Below are 23,171 nucleotides of genomic sequence, written 5' to 3' on the forward strand. Positions count from 1 at the left end.
ACAGGTTGGGTGATTGGGCAGATGCATGGCAAATGCAGTATAATGTGGATAAATGCGAGGTTATCAACTTTGGTGGCAAAAACAGGAAGGACCGATTATTATCTGAACGGCAATAGATTGGGAAAAGAGGAAGTACAACGAGACCTGGGTGTCCTTGTGCATCAGTCGCTGAAGGTAAGCATGCAGGTGCAGCAGGCGGTTAAGAAGGCAAATGGTATGTTGGCCTTCATAGCGAGAGGATTCGAGTACAGGAGCAAGGATGTCTTGCTGCAATTGTACAGGGCCTTGGTGAGACCACACCTTGAGTATTGTGTGCAGTTTTGGTCGCCTTATCTGAGGAAGGATGTTCTTGCCATGGAGAGAGTGCAACGAAGATTCACCAGACTGATACTGGGATGCCAGGAATGACGTATGAGGAGAGATTGGGTCGATTAGGCCTTATATTCGCTGGAGTTTAGAAGAATGAGAGAGGATCTTATTGAAACTTATAAAATTCTAACAGGACTAGACAGACTAGATGCAGGAAGGATGTTCCCGATGGCAGGGAGTCCAGAACCAGGGTCACAGTCTAAGGATAAGGGGTAAGCCATTTAGGACTGAGATGAGGAGGAATTTCTTCACCCAGGGAGTGGTGAACCTGTGGAATTCTCTACCACACAAGGCAGTTGAGGCAATTCATTAAATATATTCAAGAAGGGGTTAGATATATTTCTTAAGGCTGAAGGGATATGGGGAGAAAGCAGGGACAAGGTACTGAATTTGGATGATCAGCCATGATCTCATTAAATGGCGGAACAGGCTCGAGGGGCCGAATGGCTACTCTGCTCCTATCTTCTTTGTTTCTATGGTGACCCCAGGATGTTGATAGTGTAGGGGGTTTCTCTTGCTCGTTCTGGTCTCCTGCCAGGTTTCGTGCAATAATTACCCTTGAGTGGTTCGACCCACTCCCCCTACGGTTCTAGACCTTGGACTTAGATGCAGAGAACAATAGTGCAGAGAAAGAACTCAATAGACCAGGTTGAATAGCACGAATGGATGCTTTTATTTTTAAACAGTTTGAAGCATTACAAAATACATGTCATAGGCACAGATTAAAGTTACTACAATCATGCACAAATTTATGAACTTGACTCTATGGAAATGGGGAACACACGGCACATCGTAAAAGAGGAAACACATTACGATTACCCTTAACTCCCTCCCCTATACCTAAACTAAGTTTCGACCTGGGGAACTTGGGATCATGCTCACCACTCTCAAAATCGCGAAAAAGGGGTTCGCAGCCTTTTGGCACTGCTTTCCGTCGTCACGTGGATTAGGAAACTTCTGGCGCAGTCGATATTCTCTCTCTCTCTCTCTCTCTCGAGGCGGCGGGGTAGACACAGCCTCGATGAGCGCTCGTCAAGGTTGAAGATCAGCTACAGGCTGTCGTCGATTTTGTTCATGGAGCAGACCAACAACCAGATGGGATGTTGAGACATGGAAGTGTCAGGCCCGGAATGTCCTTTGTCTCCGGCCTGGATCGTCGGTTTTCCAGAGGGTTTCTTCTCCTTCGGCCTGGGTCGTCGATGATCTCCCGACCCCAGTACCCGGGCCACCCTCGTCGTCTTCTCGTCGTGGCCGAGCCTTGTTCGGCTGAACACCGACCACGTTGTCTTTTCACCGAAGTCGTCCGTCTTTAAAAAGACAAAAATGTCTTCCTCGATTCCGCATCTACCGAAGTGGAAGAGGCACCGATCCTGGCACCGTCCATCCTTCGTTCGTTCCTTGTAGAAGAAGTTCTTGCAGAGATAGAAGTCTGAAGTCGCCCAGCAAGAAGCAGCAGTGAAGTCAAGTTCGAAGTTGTCCAAGTAGAAGAAGAAGTACGAAGTAACTTAGATGACTTTCAATCCATAGTTATACTCTTTTGGGACAGTCTTATCTCCCGCCAAATCATAGTCCTGTCTTTGTATTAATTTTGGCGGGCAGAAATCTCTGCAGGGGCGCTTTGTCTTGTAACGGGAGCCGGTGATAACTTAACTGGCCTTCCTGGCCGATAATGTCTTTTAATGTCTTTTACATTGTCATCGCGACTCGGTTCGCATATTGATCAGTCCGGAGATTTTCCTGATGGCTGTTGAACGGTTTCTCCTTTGTACAATAAATGGGTATAAGTGTTTTTGCATTGTCCGCCCATATCTTGATGGGCCCCATCCTGTACTTAGAATCCATTGAATATGTATGCTGTTTCTCTGAGTTTCGGTTCCCAGATACGGGCTTTCGCGGGCTTACTGTCTTCAATCCACAAGCCTGTCTGGCTTGCAGTAACAGAAATAAAATGGTTCAGAAACTGATCACGGGGCCTGGCGGCCATTTTGTATGCCCTTTTATCAAAGGTTTTTCTGTGCAAGCTTACTTTGGTCAATAAACAGTCTTATTTTATCCAGTTTTCTTGCGTGATTTTTGCTGAAAATTTTGAATCTTACAATAGTGGGGGTTTTGGCGATGGTAATGCCATTGAATGTCAAGGGGAGGTGGTTAGACTCTCACTTGTTGGAGATAGTCATTGCCTGGCATTTCTGTGGTGCGAATGTTACCTGCCACTTATCTGCCCAAGACTGAACGTCGTCCAGGTCTTGTTGCATGCGGGCATGGACTGCTTCATTATCTGTGGAGTTGCGAATGGTGCTGAACACTGTGCAGTCATCAGCGAACATCCCCATTTCTGACCTAATGTTGGAGGGAAGGTCATTGATGAAGCAGCTGAAGATGGTTGGGCTAGAACACTGCCCTGAGGAACTCCTGCAGCGATGTCCTGGGGCTGTGATGATTGACCTTCAACCACCACAATCATCTTCCTTTGTGATTAGTATGACTCCAGCCAGTGGAGCGTTTTCCCCCTGATTCCCATTGACTTCAGTTTTACTAGGGATCCTTGATGCCACACTCGGTCAAATGCTGCCTTGATGTCAAGGGCAGTCACTCTCACCTCACCTCTGGAATTCAGCTCCTTTGTCCATGTTTGGACCATGGCTGTAATGAGGTCGGGAGCCTAGTGGTCTTGGCGGAACCCAAACTGGGCATCAGTGTGCAGGTTATTGGTGAGCAAGTGCTGCTTGACAACACTGTCGATGACACCTTCCATCACTTTGCTGATGATTGAGAGTGGACTGATGGGGCGGTAATTGGCCGGGTTGGATTTGTCCTGCTTTTTGTGGACAGGACATACCTGGGCAGTTTTCCACATTGACGGATAGATGCCAGTATTGTAGCTGTACTGGAACAGCTTGGCTAGAGGCGTGGCTAGGAATGTCAGAGTTGCTATTATCTGAAGTGATTTGAACAGTATACTCCTTATTCTTGTTTTGGGGAGGGAGGGTGGCGAAGAGAGCCTTCATGAAATTTCCCCTTGGAGTATTCTGTACTTAATAGTTGTAAAAGCAAACCTGTGTAGAGGAAGATTACTTTCTGCGTATATTTGTACAATATCATCATAGTGCCTCAAAATCGCCTCTTGAATGCTTAGCTGTCAATAGCCATTTTTTCTTATTAAATCATTTTGTACCAAACTGGTTGTTGTTCAGAAAGGTTACTTTGAGTAAAATATCCCTTCTGCTAAATGTCATATGGTGACTCCTGAATTTTTAGCCATTTTTGTTGTGGCGGAAAGGATCAATAATCTGTGACAGTGGCTTGGTTGATTCTAAAAGAACATCTAATTCTAGAGGCAGCATCCATTGAATAAACAGAATCTTAAGAGTGGCCCGAGAGTGGACCTGAATTAAAGCAGCGGCGAGAGGATAAAGAGCAGCCCGAGAGTGGACCTGAATTAAAGCAGCGGCGAGAGGATAAAGAGCAGCCTGAGAGTGGACCTGAATTAAAGCAGCGGCGAGAGGCTAAAGAGCAGCCTGAGAGTGGACCTGAATTAAAGCAGCGGCAGCGGCGAGAGGATAAAGAGCAGCCAGAGTGTGGATCTGAATTAAAGCAGCGGCGAGGCTCCGATTCAAAAACAACAACAAAAAAATCAGAGTGACGTCACAGGAGAGCAGGTAGGTGATTGGTTGGTGAGTATTACAGCTTTTTTTTGCTCTCTAAGTTAGGGAAGGGGGTTAAATTAAGAGCTGAAAGACTGACTTGCTAGTACTTATTAAATGGATAACTTAAACTAGATAAAATAATCAAACAATAATACTAAAGTATTGATTGAATAAAAGCTTTAACTAATTAATTAATAAATAAAACAAGTTTAGAGATGGAAAGGCAAGTGGTGTGTCATAACTGCAGCATGTGGGAGTTTGTGGAGAGCATCGCGATCCTGAGCAACCACATCTGCAGTAAGTGTCTGCAACTGGAGCAACTTCGGCTCAGAATCGTTGAGCTGGAGTACGAGCTGCAGACATTGCGATGCATTAGGGAGGGTGTTGTATCCGTGTGTTAATGGAAACACGGAATGCAGGAGTTGGTTTAACAGGTGTTTACTGAACAAAGTCTGGAGGTGAACTAAAAGATACAAGACGCTATACAGGCTTATATATCCGAGTGGTCACTACCGGTATTACAGTACACAGGGGCTCTTAAAGGTACATACACTACAATTCCTTCCCTTTTAGACAACCAGTACGTAACATTTTAAGTAATCATTAATTAACATGTTTACAAGAACAATAATCTACACATTTGCTGCAGTTAATCAATTATAAGTCAGTCTCTCTGGAGGCTTCCTGACTCGGTCCGGATAACGCCTCGGTGGTGTAGTAGGTTCTTTTGGCAAGGTCGATTCGGCTTGAATGCCAGTGTCGGGTTCATCTGGTTCCAGTATCACCGGATCGGAGGTAGATACTATGGGTATCTCTGCTTCATCATTAGGCGTATAGAGTTGTGTAGGTTGTCCCTTTTCGGATGACTCTATGATCTGGTCAGCATGGCGCCTTATTATGCTTTCACCAATGTCCACGGTATACATCAGCGGTCCTAGTCGTGTGCAAATAGCTCCAGGCTGCCATTTCTCGGTACGGTAGTCCCGGGCCAAAACTTGTTGACCTATCTGGAAGGTTCTAGTTGGCCTTTCATTCATGCCTTGAAATTGCCGGTCCTCTACGTCCCTTCTGATGTTTTGGCTTGATCAAATCCAGCCGGCATCTTAGTCTTCTATTGAAAAACATCATGGCGGGAGTTTGGTTTGTAACCACGTGTTACATTCCTGTATGCAAACAAGAAGTTATCTACCTTATGTTATAGATTTATGTCTTCATTACCCATGGCCTTTATGGCCTTCTTGAAGGTCTGGACAAACCTTTCAGCTAATCCATTGGTGGCGGGATGGTATGGGGCGGACGTGTAGTGCTTAACCCCGTTGTTTTTTAAGAACTTCCTGAATTCTTCGGACACAAATTGCGGTCCATTATCAGAACAGATCTGTTCAGGCAGCCCATTCGTGGCAAATATGGTCCTTAATACTGTGATGGTTTTTTCCGTGGTGGTGGAGGACATCTTTATTACCTCCGGCCACTTGGAGTGTGCATCAACCGCGATTAAGAACATTGAGTCCATAAATGGACCAGCAAAGTCGATGTGTACCCGTTGTCATGGAGATGAGGGCCACTCCCATGGATGTAGAGGGGCTTGTGGTGGGGCGTTTTGGACCTTCTGGCATCCTAGACAGCTCTTGGTCATTTCTTCGATGTCTCCATTGATACCTGGCCACCACACAAACGCTCTGGCTAGGTTCTTGATTTTCACTCCACCCAGATGCCCCTCGTGAAGCTCCTTTAGCACTTTATCCTGGAGTTTGGGTGGAATCACCACTCTGGATCCACACATCAAGGTTCCTCGGCACAGTGACAGCTGTTCTCTTCTTTGCGAGAATGCTGGCAACAGTGGTTCGCCATGTGCTGGCCATCCCTTCACCGTTAAATCGTAGACTCGTGAGAGAGTCGGGTCATTTCTCGTTTCCTTTTCAATGGTAGAATTTGTTACTGGCAGACATTCCACTATGGTTGAGTGGAACATCTCCACTGGGTCCACTGTAGGTGCCTCTTCTACCGTTGGCAACGGTAGGCGCGAAAAAACCATCACAGTATTAAGGACCATATTTGCCAGATAGCTGGAGCTGATGCTACTCCGAAAACCAGTCGATTGTACTGGTACAGGCCTTTGTGTGTGTTTATCGTGAGATACTTTTTAGAGGCCTCCTCAACCTCCATCTGTAGATATGCCTGTGCCAAGTCAATTTTGGTGAAATGTTTCCCTCCGGATAGTGAGGCGAAAATATCTTCTATCCTCGGAAGAGGATACTGTACAGTGTGAAGGACCGGGTTTACAGTCACCTTGAAGTCCCCACAGATGCGAATTTTTCTCTGTTCTTCAGATTTATCATTATTCAACATTTTCTTCATGACCGGGACGATGGGTGTTGCCCACTCGCTCCAATCTATCTTGGATAACACGCCTGCCTTTTCCAAATTCTCCAGCTCTGCCTCGACTGCTGGATGAATTGCGTATGGCACCGGCTTTGCCTTAAAAAACTTGGGAATTGCCGCATCTTCCACTTTTATTGAGGCGGTGATGCCTTTCAAGGTTCCTAGTTCCTGTTGAAACACTTCTTTGGCGTTGGCCAAGATGTCTTTTAATCGTTCAGGTATGACGTCATCATCATTTTTTTTCTTACTGGTCACCGTCAGTGCCTGAATGGAGTGCCAGTCTAAACGTATCTTCCTGATCCATTCATGTCCCAACAGCGGTGGACCACCATCTTGCAGAACGTATAAATACAACTTCTGTATTTCCTTGCCGTTGTATGCAACAGGCACCCTTATTTTCCCTCTGGGGTATACTTTCTGCCCCGTATATGTCTTCAAGATAAAGGATGTGTCTTTCAAAGGTATATGTGGAAATAGCTGCTCGTAATCCCGTCGACTTATGACGGTCAGAGCTGATCCTGTATCTAGCTCCATTTTAATTGGGGACCCTGCTATCGTGAGGGTAACCCAAATGGTCTGGTAATCTTCTTTGGCAATTACATTATGTAATTTGAGACAGCTTAGTCTCTTGTTTCCGGAGTTGCTATCGCTCTTCTGGTCTTCGGAGCTACTGTCCGTCATCATTTGTACCTTTCTGTACTTTTCCTTCTTGATTTTTTTTCTGTCAGTGGAGTTTTTGTTTCCAGATCGGCATACACGTGCAATGTGTCCCATCTTTCCGCATTGCCTGCATGCTTTGTCCTTGAACCAGCAGTCCCTCTGGTCATGGGTGGATCTGCCGCAGCGATAACATCTCTCTCAACCCCGTGTCATTTCATGGGTGCCGAAGTCCTGTGGCTTTTGCTGTGTCTCTGCAGCTCCTCTTGCTGCTGCTTCGTATGATACAGCCACACTGAAAGCCTTGTCCAGTGTCAAATATTTCTCAGAAAGTAGCCTTTTCTGTGTTCCTTCACTTAGGAGACCGCAGACGAATTTGTCTCGTAGAGAATCTGCCAGTCCTGCCCCGAATTGGCAGTGCTTTGACAGCTTTCATAATTCGGTGAGGTAATCAGCGTTACTTTCATTCTTGTGCTGATTCCTCCTGAAGAATTTGAATCGTTCCGCTATCAGCAGCGGTGTTGGGTTTAAGTGCTCCTGTAGGGTATCAACAATCTCCTTAAAATTCTTGTCCATCGGTTTGGCTGGAGTGATTAAGTTTCATAACAGCCCGTATGTCCTTGCGCCCATCAGATTTAGAAGTACCGATGCCTTTTTATCATCCTCTACTTCATTCGCTGTGCAATATACCTCCACTCTTTCCACATATGTGGTCCAATCCTCTATATCACTATCGAAAGCAGTAATATTGCCAGTCTTGGGCATCCTGAAAATCAAAAATGGCGCCTCCCGCGCTTTCCTTTCTTCCCTGCCGAGAAAAAATGGCGCCTCCCGCGCTTTCCCGCCGCTGCCGCTGCTGACAACGCTGTTCTCCGCGGTTTTTATTTACACAGATATTTTTAATAGTTGGAGACTCGTTCCCGCCGGACTCTCTGGGACTTTTCCCTCCCTCTGCTTGGTCCGAACGCCGACCTGCTTTGCAGCGCCGGCCGTCTCCCGAGTGCTCCACCCTCTGTCTCTGTTTGCCTCCGCCTTCCGACTCGCTGCTCGGCCCTGCTGCAGAGCTACCCGATCGAGCCCCAGCCCGCCGCCCAGGAAGGATTAGTGCAGTACCTGCCACCAGCCCGGCTGGCTGGTAAAACCACAGTTTTTTTTTTTTTTTCTTCGACCTTCGTCTGAGGAATCGATCTCCTTGAGGTGCTGCCGAATTGCAGGTAAGTCTGTTTCCAATTCGTCGCCACTGTTGTATCCGTGTGTTAATGGAGACACGGAATGCAGGAGTTGGTTTAACAGGTGTTTACTGAACAAAGTCTGGAGGTGAACTAAAAGATACAAGATGCTATACAGGCTTATATACCCGAGTGGTCACTACCGGTATTACAGTACACAGGGGCTCTTAAAGGTACATACACTACAGAGGGGAAGAGTTACCTGGACACTTTATTCCAGGAGGCAGTCACACCCTTTAGGTTAAGTAGTACTTTAGAGTTCGTCAGTGGTCAGGAACAGGAGGGTGTGAGTCAGGGAGGTATGGGGACCCAGGATGTATTGATGGAGGAGCCTCAGCCCTTGACCTTGTCCAACAGGTACGAGGTACTTGCTACCTGTATGGATGAGGAAAAGGACTGCAGAGAGGATGGGCAAACTGACCATGGCACCATGGTACAGGGGGCCATCCAAGTGGAGGGAGAAGGAAGGAATGTGGTAGTGGTAGGGGACAGTATAGTCAGAGATAGATACTGTTCTCTGCAGCCATGAAAGAGAGTCCCGAAGGCTGTGTTGCCTGCCCGGTGCCAGGGGTAAGAATATCTCCTCATGGCTGGAGAAGAACTTGGAGTGAGAGGGAGAGGGTCCAGTTGTCGTGGTACATGTAGGAACCAATGACATAGGTAGAACTAAGAATGAACTTCTGCTGAGGGAGTTTGAGGAGCTGGGGTCTAAATTAAAAAGCAGAACCTCAAAGGTAATAATCTCCGGATTACTACTTGAGCCACGCGCAAATTGGCATAGGGTCAAGCAGATCAGAGAGTTAAATGCGTGGCTCGAAGTGTGGTGTGGGAAGAAGGGATTTAAATTCATGGGGCACTGGCACCAGTACTGGGGAAAGAGGGAGCTGTTCTGTTGGGATGGGCTCCACTTAAATCGGGCTGGTACCAGCGTCCTGGTGAATTGAATAACTAGGGCTGTGGATAGGGCTTTAAACTAAAAAAAGGTGGGGGGAGGAGTCAGGTGAGGGGAAATTTAGAAATCTAAAGAGAAAGGTCAAGGCAATAGAGCAGTGTAGCGATTTAGGTAAAAATAAGCAGAGTGTGATAGGAAGGGTCAGTGAGTTTAACGGTAGCAGTGCAGCAGAGAATAAGGTCAAAGCAGGAAATAATGGTAAAAAATTTAAATTAAAGGCTCTTTATCTGAATGCATGAGGCATTCGTAACAAGATAGATGAACTAGTGGCACAAATAGAGATAAATGGGTTTGATCTACTCGACATTACAGAGACGTGGTTGCAAGGTGACCAAGGTTGGGAGCTAAATGTTCCAGGGTACTTGACGTTTCGAAAAGACAGGTAGAATGGAAAAGGGGCGGGGGGTAGCCCTGATAATAAAGGATGACATAAGGACAGTAGAGAGAAAGGATCTTGGCTCAGGAGATCAGGAAGTATGGTTTTATGAAAGGGAAATTGTGTTTGACAAATTTCTGAGTTTTTTGAGAATGTAACTAGCAGGGTAGATAAAGGGGAACCAGTTGATGCAGTATATTTTGATTTCCAAAAGGCATTTGACAAGGTGCCACATAAAAGGTTATTATACAAGATAAGGGCTCATGGGGTGGGGGTAATATAGTAGCATGGATAGAGGATTTGTTAATGGCCAGAAAACAGAGTAGGGATAAATGGGTCTTTTTCAGGTTGGCAGGCTGTAACTAGTGGGGTGCCGCAAGGATCAGTGCTGGGGCCTCCGCTATTTACAATCTATATTAATGACCTAGATGAAGGGACCGAGTGTAATATATCCAAGTTTGCTGACTACACAAAGCTAGGTGGGACTATAAGCTGTGAAGAGAACACAAAGAGCCTGCAAAGGGATATAGATAGACTAAGTAAAGTTGCAGATGGAGTATAATGTAGGGAAATGTGAGGTTATTCACTTTGGTAGGAAGAATAGAAAAACAGAATATTTTTTAAATGGTGAGAAACTTTCAAATGTTGGTGTTCAGAGAGATTTGGGTGTCCTCATGCAAGAAACACAGAAAGCTAGCATGCAGGCACAGCAAGCAATAAGGAAGGCAAATGACATGTTGACCTTTATTGCAATGGTGTTGGAGTATAAGAGTAAGGAAGTCTTGCTACAATTGTACAGGGCCTTGGTGAGACCACACCTGGAGTACTGTGCACAATTCTTGTCTCCTTATCTAAGGAAGGATATACTTGCCTTGGAGACGGTGCAACGAAGGTTCACTAGATTGATTCCTGGGACGAGAGGCAGATTGTGTAGAATGGGCCCATACTCTCGAGTTTAGAAGAATGAGAGGTGATCTCATTGAAACATACAAGATTCTGAAGGGGATTGACAAGGTAGATGCTGAGAGGTTGTTTCCCCTGGCTTGAGTGTCTAGAACTAGGGGGCATAGTCTCAGGATAAGGGGTCGGCCATTTAAGACCGAGATTTGGAGGAATTTCTTCACTCAGAAGTTTGTGAATCTTTGGAATTCTCTGCCCCCGAGGGCTGTGGAAACTGAGCCTTTGAGTATATTCAAGGCTGAAATCGATAGATTTTTGTACTCTAGGGGAATCAAAGGATATAGAGATTGGGCAGGAAAGTGGAGTTGAGGTGGATGATCAGTCATGATCTTCTTGAATGGCGGAGCAGGCTCGAGGGGCCGTATGGCCTACTCCTGCTCCTATTTCTTATTTTCTTAATTGCTGAGAGTGTGGTATTTGTTAATTCTGTCTTTAGCACAATAAAACCTATGAATGAACATTTTTATGACCCATGCAAAGTGCATTATTTTTTTAGTTTGGGGATATTTATCTACAGCCAAGTTGAATAAAAGAATTACTACCTTTTTTGGAAGTTATCTTGCTTTTTTTTACATTCTGTCATTAGGTCTACTGTGCCACACTTGGTGTTTTAGTAATCTTTCTATTTATTCTAATTAAAGGCTGTTTTGGTGCAGAAGAAATTCTATAACCGATGACAGGTATTCTTAAAAACTGTGTCCATACTTCAAAAAATAACAGGCAAAATATTTAATGATTTTCTTTTTAAGTGCAGTATAATTCTAAGGATGATTTAATTCTGTATTGTGTTCCCAGTTCTCTCTCAGATTTGAATCTGGTCCAGACAAATGGGAAGGTGACCTAGTGTCTCTTAACAGTTGTTAGAGATCTTAAGCGAAATATGTTGGGTATTATCATTTCAGTGAACTGAACATAAATTCACAAACCAACCTTCAAATTTGTCATTAATATTTTCAGTCTTCCTCAGAGAAGTTGTAAAGATGATGTGAAAACATGAAGGGGCATACAAGGTGCTATTTTAAGATTTTGCAGCTAAAGCCCTTGTTAGGAATGCTTTATTACTTTTGACATGGAATTAATCATAGAAGTAATTTTGGGGGAAAATTGACAATTACTTCTACCTTTATTATTGTTGATCTATTTACTCCCTTGAAACATAAAGATAAATGGGAAAATATAGTGCTTTTGTTATAGAACCTGTATACTATGTGTACACTTGTGTTTGCTTTCAGTATTTGTACATTAAAATCTATTTCTGCAGATTTCATCGGACAGCAATGAACCGCAGAAGACATCGATAGGTAAGTTATTGAACAATGCTCCTCTAATGGGGACTTTCCTTTTCTCAGATGCAGTTTTTCATGATATTTAATTCCAGCTTCCTGAATCTTTGATGTGGAATAGAAAAAATAACTTTTTTTCCCCTTCCGCTCCCGAGTTTTCTCTTCTCTTCTTCAGAAAGGCGGTGATTTAGCTTGTGGTTCCATGGATGCTGGCTACCTTGGATAGTGGCCTATTGTGGCGGCATTGTAACTGAGGCTGATTGTGCTATACATCAAAGAGCTACACTTCTAGCAAGTGTCGCTGTATATAGATCAGGAGCTGGAACCCTGGGCTTTTCCTCACTAGACTGGGAGCAGTGAAGTTTATTGTACAGGTAGACTACCCTTTATCCGGACTTCCGAAAACCGAAACCCTCTAAAAACCGAAGGTTTTTTCGTTCAGCGTAAGTCGTGCGTACGAACGAAAAAACCTTCGGTTTTTAGAGGGTTCCGGTTTCGGAAGTTCGGATAAAGGGTAAGTCGTGCGCACGACCCCCCCGCGGACCCCGCCGGCCCCGACAACCGCCGATCCCCCCCCCCCCGCGGACCCCGCCGGCCCCGACAACCGCCGACCCGCCCGCCGGCCCCGACAACCCCCGACCCCCCCGCGGACCCCGCCGGCCCCGACAACCGCCGACCCGCCCGCTGACCCCGACAACCGCCGACCCCCCCGCGGACCCCGCCGGCCCCGACAACCGCCGACCCCCCCGCGGACCCCGCCGGCCCCGACAACCGCCAACCCCCCCGCGGACCCCGCCGGCCCCGACAACCGCCGATCCCCCCCCCGCCGACCCCGCCAGCCCCGACAACCGCCGACCCCCCCGCCGGCCCCGACAACCGCCGACCCCCCCGCGGACCCCGCCGGCCCCGACCGACTTACGCTGAGCGTCAGCGTAAGTCGTGCGCGCGACCCCCCGCCGACCCCCCGCGGACCCCCGCCGACCCACCTTCCGAAATCCGAAATTCTCCTTTATCCGAAACTCGGCTGGTCCCGAGGTTTTCGGATAAAGGATAGTCTACCTGTACTACTACTACCTACACTGAGACTGGCTAACCGAGCACAGACCAGTGGTTGCAACTTTATGACTCAATATCACTGAGTCATTGGACAAGTTCCTATCTTGTATATTTGTTGTGGAATGATATTGGGTATAATCACTATAACTTGTGGATTTTACACATTTTGTGCATTTGTCATCAGGAAGCTGTGGATAGCTGCTCGTAATAATACTGGCTGGAGAGTCTTGAACTAGTGGGCATAATCTCAGGCTAAGGGGTCAGCCATTTAAGACTGAGATGAGGAGGAATTTCTTCACTCAGAGGGTTGTGAATCTTTGGAATAGACCCGCCCAGTTAAAATCTCATTGGGGTCCTAATTACATCATAGGATCCCAATTTTCATTTAGTAATGAAGCACCCGCCTGCTTATGGCGAGTACGTTTGCTACCAGAGGCAGCTCCTGCGTTAAGCAAGAACTGGGCAGCTATTTAAACCACTCATCCACCCTGTTCCCGCTGTGTGGGTTGGGATAAAATTGGGAACGTTACCGAATAGTAATAAATGCTTGAGCTGTTGTTCTCAATAACATTCAGTGCTGCATTAGGCTGACAAATCCCATCTGATATTTTAAAAGTCTGCGCAATGCATCAACTGTTTTTAGCAGAAAATACCAGTACAGTAATCCGCAGTTAAATAGAGGCCCTTTTGAAACATGAGAATGAAATGTTTTAAAAATGACGTTTTAAATTATTGATAGGGTTTGGAAAGGTTGAACTTTACGCCAGGAGCAATGAACTGATTAAAGTGGCTCAATTTTCTTTACTGCAGCAATTCAAAGAAGTGTCAGTGGCCTGATTGTGTTCTGCACAGTAAAACACTTGAATGTTGCTCTTAATGACTTTTTAAATTCGGTTACATGTATATCTCATTATGTTCCCTTAAGCCGAATTACAGTGTGAGCCTTGCTTAGCACCACAAACTTAAGCAGAATGGATTTACTGGTGATGAACAGAAAAGATGCAACAAATAGATTGCAAAGAGGTGAAATGTGGCTACAAAGTGGTTTACAGTGAATAGTTTGCATGAGTACAAAATGATGGGGCTATGAGTTAAATAACTCTGTGCCTGCTACCTGGAGCCCAGGTCTATCTTGTTTTATGGTTCACTTAGGGGAGCCATCTCAATAATAATATTGAACAAGTAAAGATTAAAATGAACTGAGCATTGAAAAATTTACTGAGTTCAACTGGTGGTGACCAGAAGTGTTTTTTTTAAGTTAAACTTGAATTCTAGTTACAGTATATGTGGTGAAGATACTGGAAGAGATCCAGAACAATCGAGGAAAGCCATTTGACATTTTCAGCTCAGTTATATCTGCAACATGGATAAAGGTACTTTCAGAGTATATATTTGAATTGCTAATTCTAATAATAATTGTAGCTTATTAATGACTGAATATATGGGGCATACTGTTGTGAAAATACTATCGATACAGACAAAAACTAGAGTTTATTTTCTTAGCTATGTCAAATGGCTTTTTCTGGTTCTTGAATTTTTCTTGTATTTTTATCAAAGTCTCCTCTCTTTATCAGCTGTAGCAGTACTGTGACTAACTTTGAACAGTCTTAAAAACAAGGATATAGCTTCCATTTTAACCTCAGCTATTTTAAAACCATAAAATTAAAACAAAGACCTTTTTGGCATTACAGTTCCATCCTCTTAACCACCACCTTTCTGGACTGTAGAGTTCAAACTCTTCTAATCTTTCCTCCTAGATCATCCTCTTAATGCTGAAATTGTTCTTGTTACTTTTCTCTGTAACCACCTCAATGCACATCTGTCCCATTTGAAGCATGGAGGCGAAAATTGTACGCAGTGCTCCCAAATGTGTTCTGATATGTTCATTATAAAACCTCTGCAGACTTGTACTCCATTGTTCTGGCTATGTATCATCACATTCTATTTACTTTTTAAATTATTGGGCCAACATTTGCGATCGGAGGCTTCCCGCGGGCGGAAGCCTCCGACCTGCAAAATGTCTACGAATTTACCTGGTGGCCCGGGGAAGAATGGCGGCTTGTGCTCCTGGGTCTCTTCAGGTCTGCGCGGGCAGAGCCCTACGTATCCCAGGGGCGCAAGTAGTTCGTAGGCGCTCCTGGGATCACGTGGGCCGGTCCAACCAATGGAAGAAGGGAATTCCCCATTCATACGTTTGACAGTTCTGTACGTACAGAGCGGTCAGAAGTATAAATGGGGATCACCTAAAAAATACACCAACACATTAAATAAATTTAAAATAAACATTACATATTTAAAATGCCATTTAATTAAATATTTTGAACAAAAATTTAATTTTTTGAAATTTAAAAAAAAATGTTTTTATGGGGCTAAAAATAAACTTACCTTTTTGTAGAGTATTTTTATTTTATAAATGTGTTATCAAATTTAATTTTCCTATTTTTTAAAACTCTTAAGCTGGTAAAAGCAAGCCTGACGCCTGCTTTTACCAGGCGTAAGAATTTGACAGTCATTCAGCGGGTGGAAGTTGTGCAAAAAGCTCAACTCCACCCGCAGAGGCACTTGGGCATGCAGATGATTCTTGACAGATCGCAAGTGCTGGGTTTCAGCGCATGCGCTTCACATGCCTGAAACCGGCACTTGCGCAGCCCCTACGGGCACGAATGCACCTTGTGGGGGTTGGAAAATCTGGTCCAATGTGTTATAAGTTTTTCTCTACTATTTTCCTCAAATAATTTTACTTTATTATTGAGTTGTACAAGAATTTAAACACTTTTACAGGTCATTGTAGAATACAGAGTAACTATGACAGCTTGGCCACTCAGTTGGTATTATTCAGCTCTTGAGTCTGAAGGTTGTGGGCTCAAGCCCCACCATGGAATTGAATAATTAATGTTGGCTGACATTTCAGTGCAGTATTGAGGGAGTCTTTTATTTTTGATAAAACATTAAACTGAGTCCCATCTGCCAGGTCAGGTGGACATAAAAGATCTGCTGCCAGTATTTGAAGAAGACCAAGGAATTCTTCCGGTGTTCTGATCAACATTTCTCCCTCAACCAGCACCACTCAAAACAAATGATCTAATCATTCACTCATTTGCTGTTAGTGGGACCATGCTGTGCACAAATTGGCTGCCCTGTTACTTGCATAACCATGATTGCACTTCAGAAAGTAATCCATTGCTGTAAAGCATTTTGGGATGTGCTAAGAACATTAAAATGCTGTATGTAAGGAAATTCTTTCTTCCGTTACATGCTGCTTTGTAGGCTAAACAGGACATGCAATAAATACTTTTGAAATTATTTGTGGTGTGGAGATGCCGGAGTTGGACTGGGGTGGACAAATGTAAGAAGTCACACAACACCAGCTTTATTTGAAATCACAAGCTTTCGGAGCGCTGCTCCTTCATCAGGTGAAGTGGAGAAATGCATAAAGACACAGCTTATATCGTCAGAGAATAATGTCAGATGTTTACAGGTAATCTTGCCAACTGCCATTTATCGCACCTCGGCAGAGAGATAATCACAGCAATCAAAGGTGTGAATGGTGTCCAAACAGGTCAGTCAGGAAAACATTACATCAAAGAACAAAGAACAACGCTCGACTCGTCGATCGACAGTTCCGACGGGCCACAGCGAAAAATCGCACCGACCTCCTCAGAAGACAAACACGGGACACAACCAACAGAGTACCCTTCGTTGTCCAGTACTTCCCCGGAGCGGAGAAACTAAGCCATGTTCTTCGCAGCCTTCAACATGTCATCGATGACGACGAACACCTTGCTAAGACCATCCCCACGCCTCCACTACTCGCTTTCAAACAGCCGCCTAACCTCAAACAGACCATCGTTCGCAGCAAATTACCCAGCTTTCAGGAGAACAGCGACCACGACACCACACAACCATGCCACAGCAACCTCTGCAAGACATGCCAGATCATCAACACAGATACCATCATCACACGTGAGGACACCACCCACCAGGTACATGGTACATACTCATGTGACTCGGCCAACGTTGTCTACCTCATACGTTGCAGGAAAGGATGCCCCGGAGCATGGTACATCGGCGAGACCATGCAGACACTGCGACAACGGATGAACGGACACCGCGCAACAATCACCAGGCAGGAGTGTTCCCTCCCAGTCGGGGAACACTTCAGCAGTCAAGGACATTCAGCCTCCGATCTTCGGGTAAGCATTCTCCAAGGCGGCCTTCGAGACACACGACAACGCAAAATCGTCGAGCAGAAACTGATAGCCAAGTTCCACACTCATGAGGACAGCCTCAACCGAGATCTTGGGTTCATGTCACGCTACATGTAACCCCACCTGATGCAGGGTCATCCAGACTCGAGTCGACATTGGCTTGTTCTCTCTACACAGATGCGGCCGGACCTGCTGTGATTTCCAGCAAAAAAAAAAAAATGTTTTTTGTCTTTTTTTGTTTTTCATACAGACCCCAGCATCTGCAATATTTGACCCCTTGTGACCCCACCTCATTGTTCTTTGATGTAATGTTTTCCTGACTGACCTGTTTGGACACCATTCACACTTTTGATTGCTGTGATTATCTCTCTGCCGAGGTGCGATAAATGGCAGCTGGCAAGATTACCTGCAAACATCTGACATTATTCTCTGACTATATAAGCTGTGTTTTTATGCATTTCTCCACTTCACCTGACGAAGGAGCAGCGCTCCGAAAGCTTGTGATTTCAAATAAAGCTGTTGGACTATAACCTGGTGTTGTGTGACTTCTTACATTTGAAATTATTTGTAACAAGTTTTTTCTTGTCTAAAATCGTTTTGGTTGTTGTCACTCTAAAACTCAAGTCATTATGCTAAAGGAATTGAGCAGCCAGCTAAAATCTACCTTATACAATGTTGTAAAGTGTACTGTTATAGGCTCCCTGTCAACTGACTAAATTTAGAGAAAGTTTGATGCACAATTTTCAAATACAGACTCCAGGATTAGTTCAGTTAGTATTTGGCTGACATGCCCTTTTTCAATCTGAGAGGTCTATTATCCAAAACACAAGTTGTCTCTGGTCTACTCGCTTCCAGGTATAAAAAGATGATTCTGTTTGAATCAAAATGCAGTTAGATACTAGAAAACTCTCAAGAAAAGAGTCACCTGGAATCTCTGAGAAGGCACTGTGTTGAAGAGTTCTCTTGAGTTCTTTGGACAGCTGGACATGGACATGACCATGAGCAAGGGGTTAAAATTCTAAATATGTAAATGCCGCCTCCATTCCTCCTCGTTCCTGGCCACGATAATCTTTATGGTGCGATTCAGGCCCTGGACGAGGCTCCCGCTAAAAGCAGGCAGGGGCCTACTTAAGATTCAAAAGTTGCGGCCCACTGATATTTATCGACACTACAATGTAATTTTTACTCCAACACGGGGAATCCTGCGCTGTCTGCAGCCTGGCAGCAGCAATACAGTAGGAGGAGCCGACTTGTCAGAAGAGGCCCAGGTAAGTTTTAAAGCTTTGCCAGTCTCTGAACTTCTGTGGGCCAGGAGGAGCAGGTAGCCAATCTGGCCGCGTGTCAGGCATGACACTGGAAAGATTTGTTTAAATGAGGCCCTGCCGTTAAGATTGGCAGTGCCTCCACAGCCCTAGCCTTGCCAGGTGTGCCGCCTGCTACCGAGCTCCCACGCCCCCTTCCCATCCCCCCTCTAAAAATCAAGGCCTTAGAAACATAGAAACTAGGAGCAGGAGTAGGCCATTCGGCCCTGCTCCACCATTCAACGAGATCATGGCTGATCATCCAAACCCTAGCACCCGGTCCCTACACCGACAGCCATCCCACCCAAGCCCTATCCCCGTAAGCCCATGTATTTAATCCCCCCCTAACACTAAGGGCCAATTTTTTTAATCATGGCCAATCAACCTAACCCGCACATCTTTGGACTGTGGGAGGAAACCGGAGCACCCGGAGGAAACCCATGCAAACACGGGGAGAATGTGCAAACTCCACACAGACAGTCACCCGAGGCCGGATTTGAACCCGGGTCCCTGGCACTGTGAGGCAACAGTGCTAACCACTATGCCACCGTGCTTCATGTCTTCCTAGCTCTAAGTGCAGTTTTTACACCACTTGCTCTGCTCGACAGATGTCTTAAAAGTGTCAGATTGTGTCAGAACTTAGAGATGCACTTTCCTTGTTGCTTGGAGTGCGTCTGCAAATGGCAGCTGTTCTTTGCCCTACCAGCATTTGACCAATTAGCTATGGCGTTGGATCCAGTGAGATCATAAGGCTGGTCATGGCTTCTATGATTTCCAGAACCTCCGCCCAGTAAGGCGGAAAGTGAGGACAGGACTAATGTGTGCAGGATTGTGCACTTGCGGCCACAGTTTCAACAGCATTCCTTTGATATGGTCATGTAAATTTCGAGCTTATATAGGGTAGGAGACTTGAAACTGGCCTCTTTCAACCTGCTGTGGTTGGTCTTGATGACTCTGGCCATTGACTTCCTGGGGTGGGTGGCTCAGGTCATCTTCCCAGGATTTACATAGTCATCATATCAGATGACATAGATAGTCTAAGAGGACAGTGTCGAGTAGAGGGAGGAAATGTCACCTGGAGGAAGCAAGGAAAGAGTTCAGAGTGACAGCGATCGTTCTAATGGGGTTGGTTTGCATTAGATTTTAGGCAGCATATCTAGAGGTAGTGTTGGATGTGTGCATAGTAGAATAAACTGTGGAGGGGATTTGAATAATTTGTCAGTCGCCAGCTGGAAGGGCATGATTTGTCTCCTGTGGAGCAGCCTTTCTCTTTCGGTGATGCCTTTCTCATGTCATGCCTTAAAGCTGCTTATGGTACAAACCTCTGGGAGGCCACACTTGAGTCATAGTAAAAGTGCACCTTCAGTGTGATGCATGCTTCCCTCCATGCTCCTAGGGTCAGTCATGCTATTGGGTTTATGCTTTTCTGAGAGAGGGAAGATGTGCAGTGGCATTCAGAGGCAGAATATTTTCTTTCAATCCAGGGATAATATCAAGATGTGCTTGTATTTGTGCTTTTGCAGTGGTACATCATATTGAACAGCCAACTGGTGGTGCCTGCTTAAAGGTGACTTTATATGAACTCTGTGATCTAGGCAGACTCGTCTGGGGGCTACTGAGTTCTGGCTAGAATTTTGGTCACTATTTAACCCCTATTTTATAATCACAGTTGAGAAGGGATATGAGACTGTAGAATGTCAGTGCTTGGATCCTTACCTTTCTTGAGTTTAGGGTGATTGCAGGTCATTTGAGTGACTCTGGGAAAGCAGCCACTTCCAGTATTTGCTGGAGATGCCTCATCAGTAGCGCTGCTATTTCAGGTACTGTAGTAGGCATTTGTGGAATTCAGCAAACACTCTCTGGGCCTGGGTTTTGCTGCTCCAAGTCTTTGACAGCTTTTTGAATGTTGATTGTTGCATAGGATATTTAGTGTTGCTGAACTGTCCAAAAGGCAGGGGAGTGGGAGGTTTGCTTTGTTCTCTTCTATTCTGTAGCTTATACCTCTTGAGTTGTACTAGAAGGTATAGTAGGTGACAAACATTTGTTGATTTTAGTGAGATTATCTGATTTGTGGATTGGTTGTACTCTTTGCCTCTTTGGGCAGTATGTATGTCAGCATCTTCCTGGGTTTGTTTCCCTGTTTAGAGCATTCTTTATATGCTTGTGGAGGGCAGGTTGTTTAGCTCTCTCCTGGTGTGAATTAAGGCCTTTTACTACTGGCTGGCACTTGTGTAGAGATGCCAATACTCCCACTCTTCTCTCCATACGCACAAGCATGAAATTATCACTGCTCTGGACAAAAAGTCAGTCACAAACTGAATTAGCGAAAAGATATGGTGTCATTCAGGCAGCCATTGGTAAAATCTACAAAGAACAATGGAATTCTATCTTGAAATGGGTCAGAAGCAGAAATTTCAGAAGTGACATGAAATATGTACACACTTCTAAATTCGTAGACATTGGAGCAGAATGTAGTGAATAGTTCAAGGTAACGTACGGCGCTAAAATTTTCCCCGGAATTTCAGAACTGCTTTTATTGAAAAAAAGTCATCAAAATAGCAGAAGAAATCAGGCTTAGTGATCTCTCCCAAAAGTCAACTTGGGATGGATCAAGAGACGATAAAACATTCATGCTATAACTCATAAGAAAATGGCCAGAGAAGCCAATGAAGTGACCCCTATAATGACAAACGAATGGCTTTCATCAATTTTGGCTGTATTACTTTCAGAATACTGGCCTTGTGATGTGTTCAACCTGGATGAAGCAGGACTTTTCTGGCAGCTTCAACTGGGTGGATTCGCACCTTTCGCGATAGCAAGTGGGTTGGTGGGAAATGGAACAAGGAGCACATGATTCCTTGTCTGGGTGCCAATATGGACAGAATAGAGAAGCTTTTTCTTCTGTTCTTCGATAAAAGTGAGTGGCCAAGGTGTTTCAATATTGTTCAGTAGGATCATTTATCATTTCAATCAGTGATTTTGAATGACTTCTACGATCTTTGGACAGAAAATTTCAAGTTAGAGATAAAGCATGTTAATTATTATGGACAACTGCCCTCCACATCTTAAAATTTCTGGCCTAACGCATGTGGAACTTGTTTGTCTTCAAAAGAATGCCACCTCTAAGCTTCATCCGATGAATCCTGGAGTTATGAAGCTTTTCAAGGGTCACTATCAAAAGGTTCTGGTTAGAAAAAGACTAGCTGCTAAAGAAGCCAAGTCTGAATACTTGATTCGTTTTCTGAATGCCATGAATTTCATTGGTGGAGCTTTGGACCTTGAGACAGAGCAACATTGCAAACTGCTTTTGCCACGTGGATATGGTCAGTAAAGAAGAGAAGTATTTGGTAAAGTTCAAAGAATTTGAAGCTGATCCTGCGCTACAGAGCATTTGGGAGCAACTTCAGCAAGCAGGACTGATCCCTGCTGATGTTCCTCAGTCTGACTGTGTATCACAGTCGATAACTCTAATCATCCGAACCTCCATTAAAGCTTTGAGCTGACCCGAGCTGGATTTAAATAACAAAATTAGTGAGGATAGCATTGCTCCTGATCATCTGACTGCATTCCAAAAGTAGTCATTCCTAGCAGTGGGGGGTTAGGCTCGTGCACATAATTACTCACCAAAATATTGATCAGAGTAGCAATTATGTCCATCATTGTATGTGTAGGTGTGATTAGGAATGGTGACAGTAGTTGTTACGAGATTTAATTGGAAGGACTTGAGAAATTATATCAATTTAACACAGAGCTTAAAATTAGACTTTTTATAGAAGTTCTTTTTATTTTCTGTCAGATTTGCATTTGATATTTACACAAATTATAAAATGCAACAAAACATTTTTTCCAGCTACTTATCCAGCACTTTTGAATTAACAGATACTCAACCCCCAGTTTTGTTTTCATAAATATTGGAAATTGACGACTAATGAATTGCTGAAGAAAGCAAACTTCGAATCTGTTAATTATGTGTGATTGAATCTTGGTTTTAATTGTTTATACCAATTATTATTATAATAAATGAAACTTAGTTGTGATCCTGATGTGGTTCTGATTTTGTATTTGGATATAATTATGATCTTTATTTCTGTCTTTAAATTTAATCTCAGATATAAATATTTAATTTGTTAAATTATAATTATTTGTGGAATCAACTTGGAATGAAAAGATATAAAATTATTACATTCACATGTTGTTCCAGTCTTCCCATGCCAAGTCATTGCAGTGTCTTAATGTGTTCCATGCATGTTATTTTTACAATTACTAGTTTGTAATGTACATTTACTCCTAATTTTAAAATAAAAGTTAAATAAGAAACTTTGAGAAAGCATGGGCAGTGGTGGCAGCCTTATCCCCTTCACTCCATATCAATGTCCGGGTACAAAACTGAGGACAAAGTTCTATATGCACAAAAACAGTGTTCAAAGGATCACTAGATAGCCAAAAGTAAAAACAAAAAAATGGTAGAAAGGCACAGCAGCATCTGAAAGAGAGGTTAAAATTTCAGCTGTAAACCCTTCATTGGAACTCTGTTTTAGGAGATTTCAGCTGTGTATTCCTCGCATTTTCTGTTTGTATTTTAAGAATTTTGAGTGTTTATTTAATCTCTATTAATAAGCCAAAGCTATACTTGTATACAGTAGTTATACATCTCTTGTTTTTTCAGAAGTAAGTTTTCTATGTAAGAAAGTGTTTCACTAAAGTACTAAACATACTCGACACTGCTGCATAATAGTTTGTCATGACATTTA

General features: G+C 44.2%; 1 protein-coding gene across 6 annotated transcripts in view; it reads left to right on the forward strand.

The window, feature by feature from the left end:
* b3glcta (beta 3-glucosyltransferase a) overlaps positions 1 to 23,171 on the forward strand; it is a 330,362-nt gene that overhangs the window by 41,443 nt on the left and 265,748 nt on the right. For all 6 annotated transcript variants that reach the window (XM_085999315.1, XM_085999319.1, XM_085999317.1 and 3 more), the window contains exon 3: positions 11,834 to 11,873. In XM_085999315.1, the coding sequence (XP_085855441.1) occupies positions 11,834 to 11,873 (40 nt within the window). The remainder of the gene's footprint in view (positions 1 to 11,833; positions 11,874 to 23,171) is intronic.

The sequence above is a fragment of the Somniosus microcephalus genome, chromosome 10 (assembly GCF_052327205.1).
Source record: "Somniosus microcephalus isolate GS21.2 chromosome 10, FLI_Smic_1.0, whole genome shotgun sequence".
Taxonomy (NCBI): domain Eukaryota; kingdom Metazoa; phylum Chordata; class Chondrichthyes; order Squaliformes; family Somniosidae; genus Somniosus; species Somniosus microcephalus.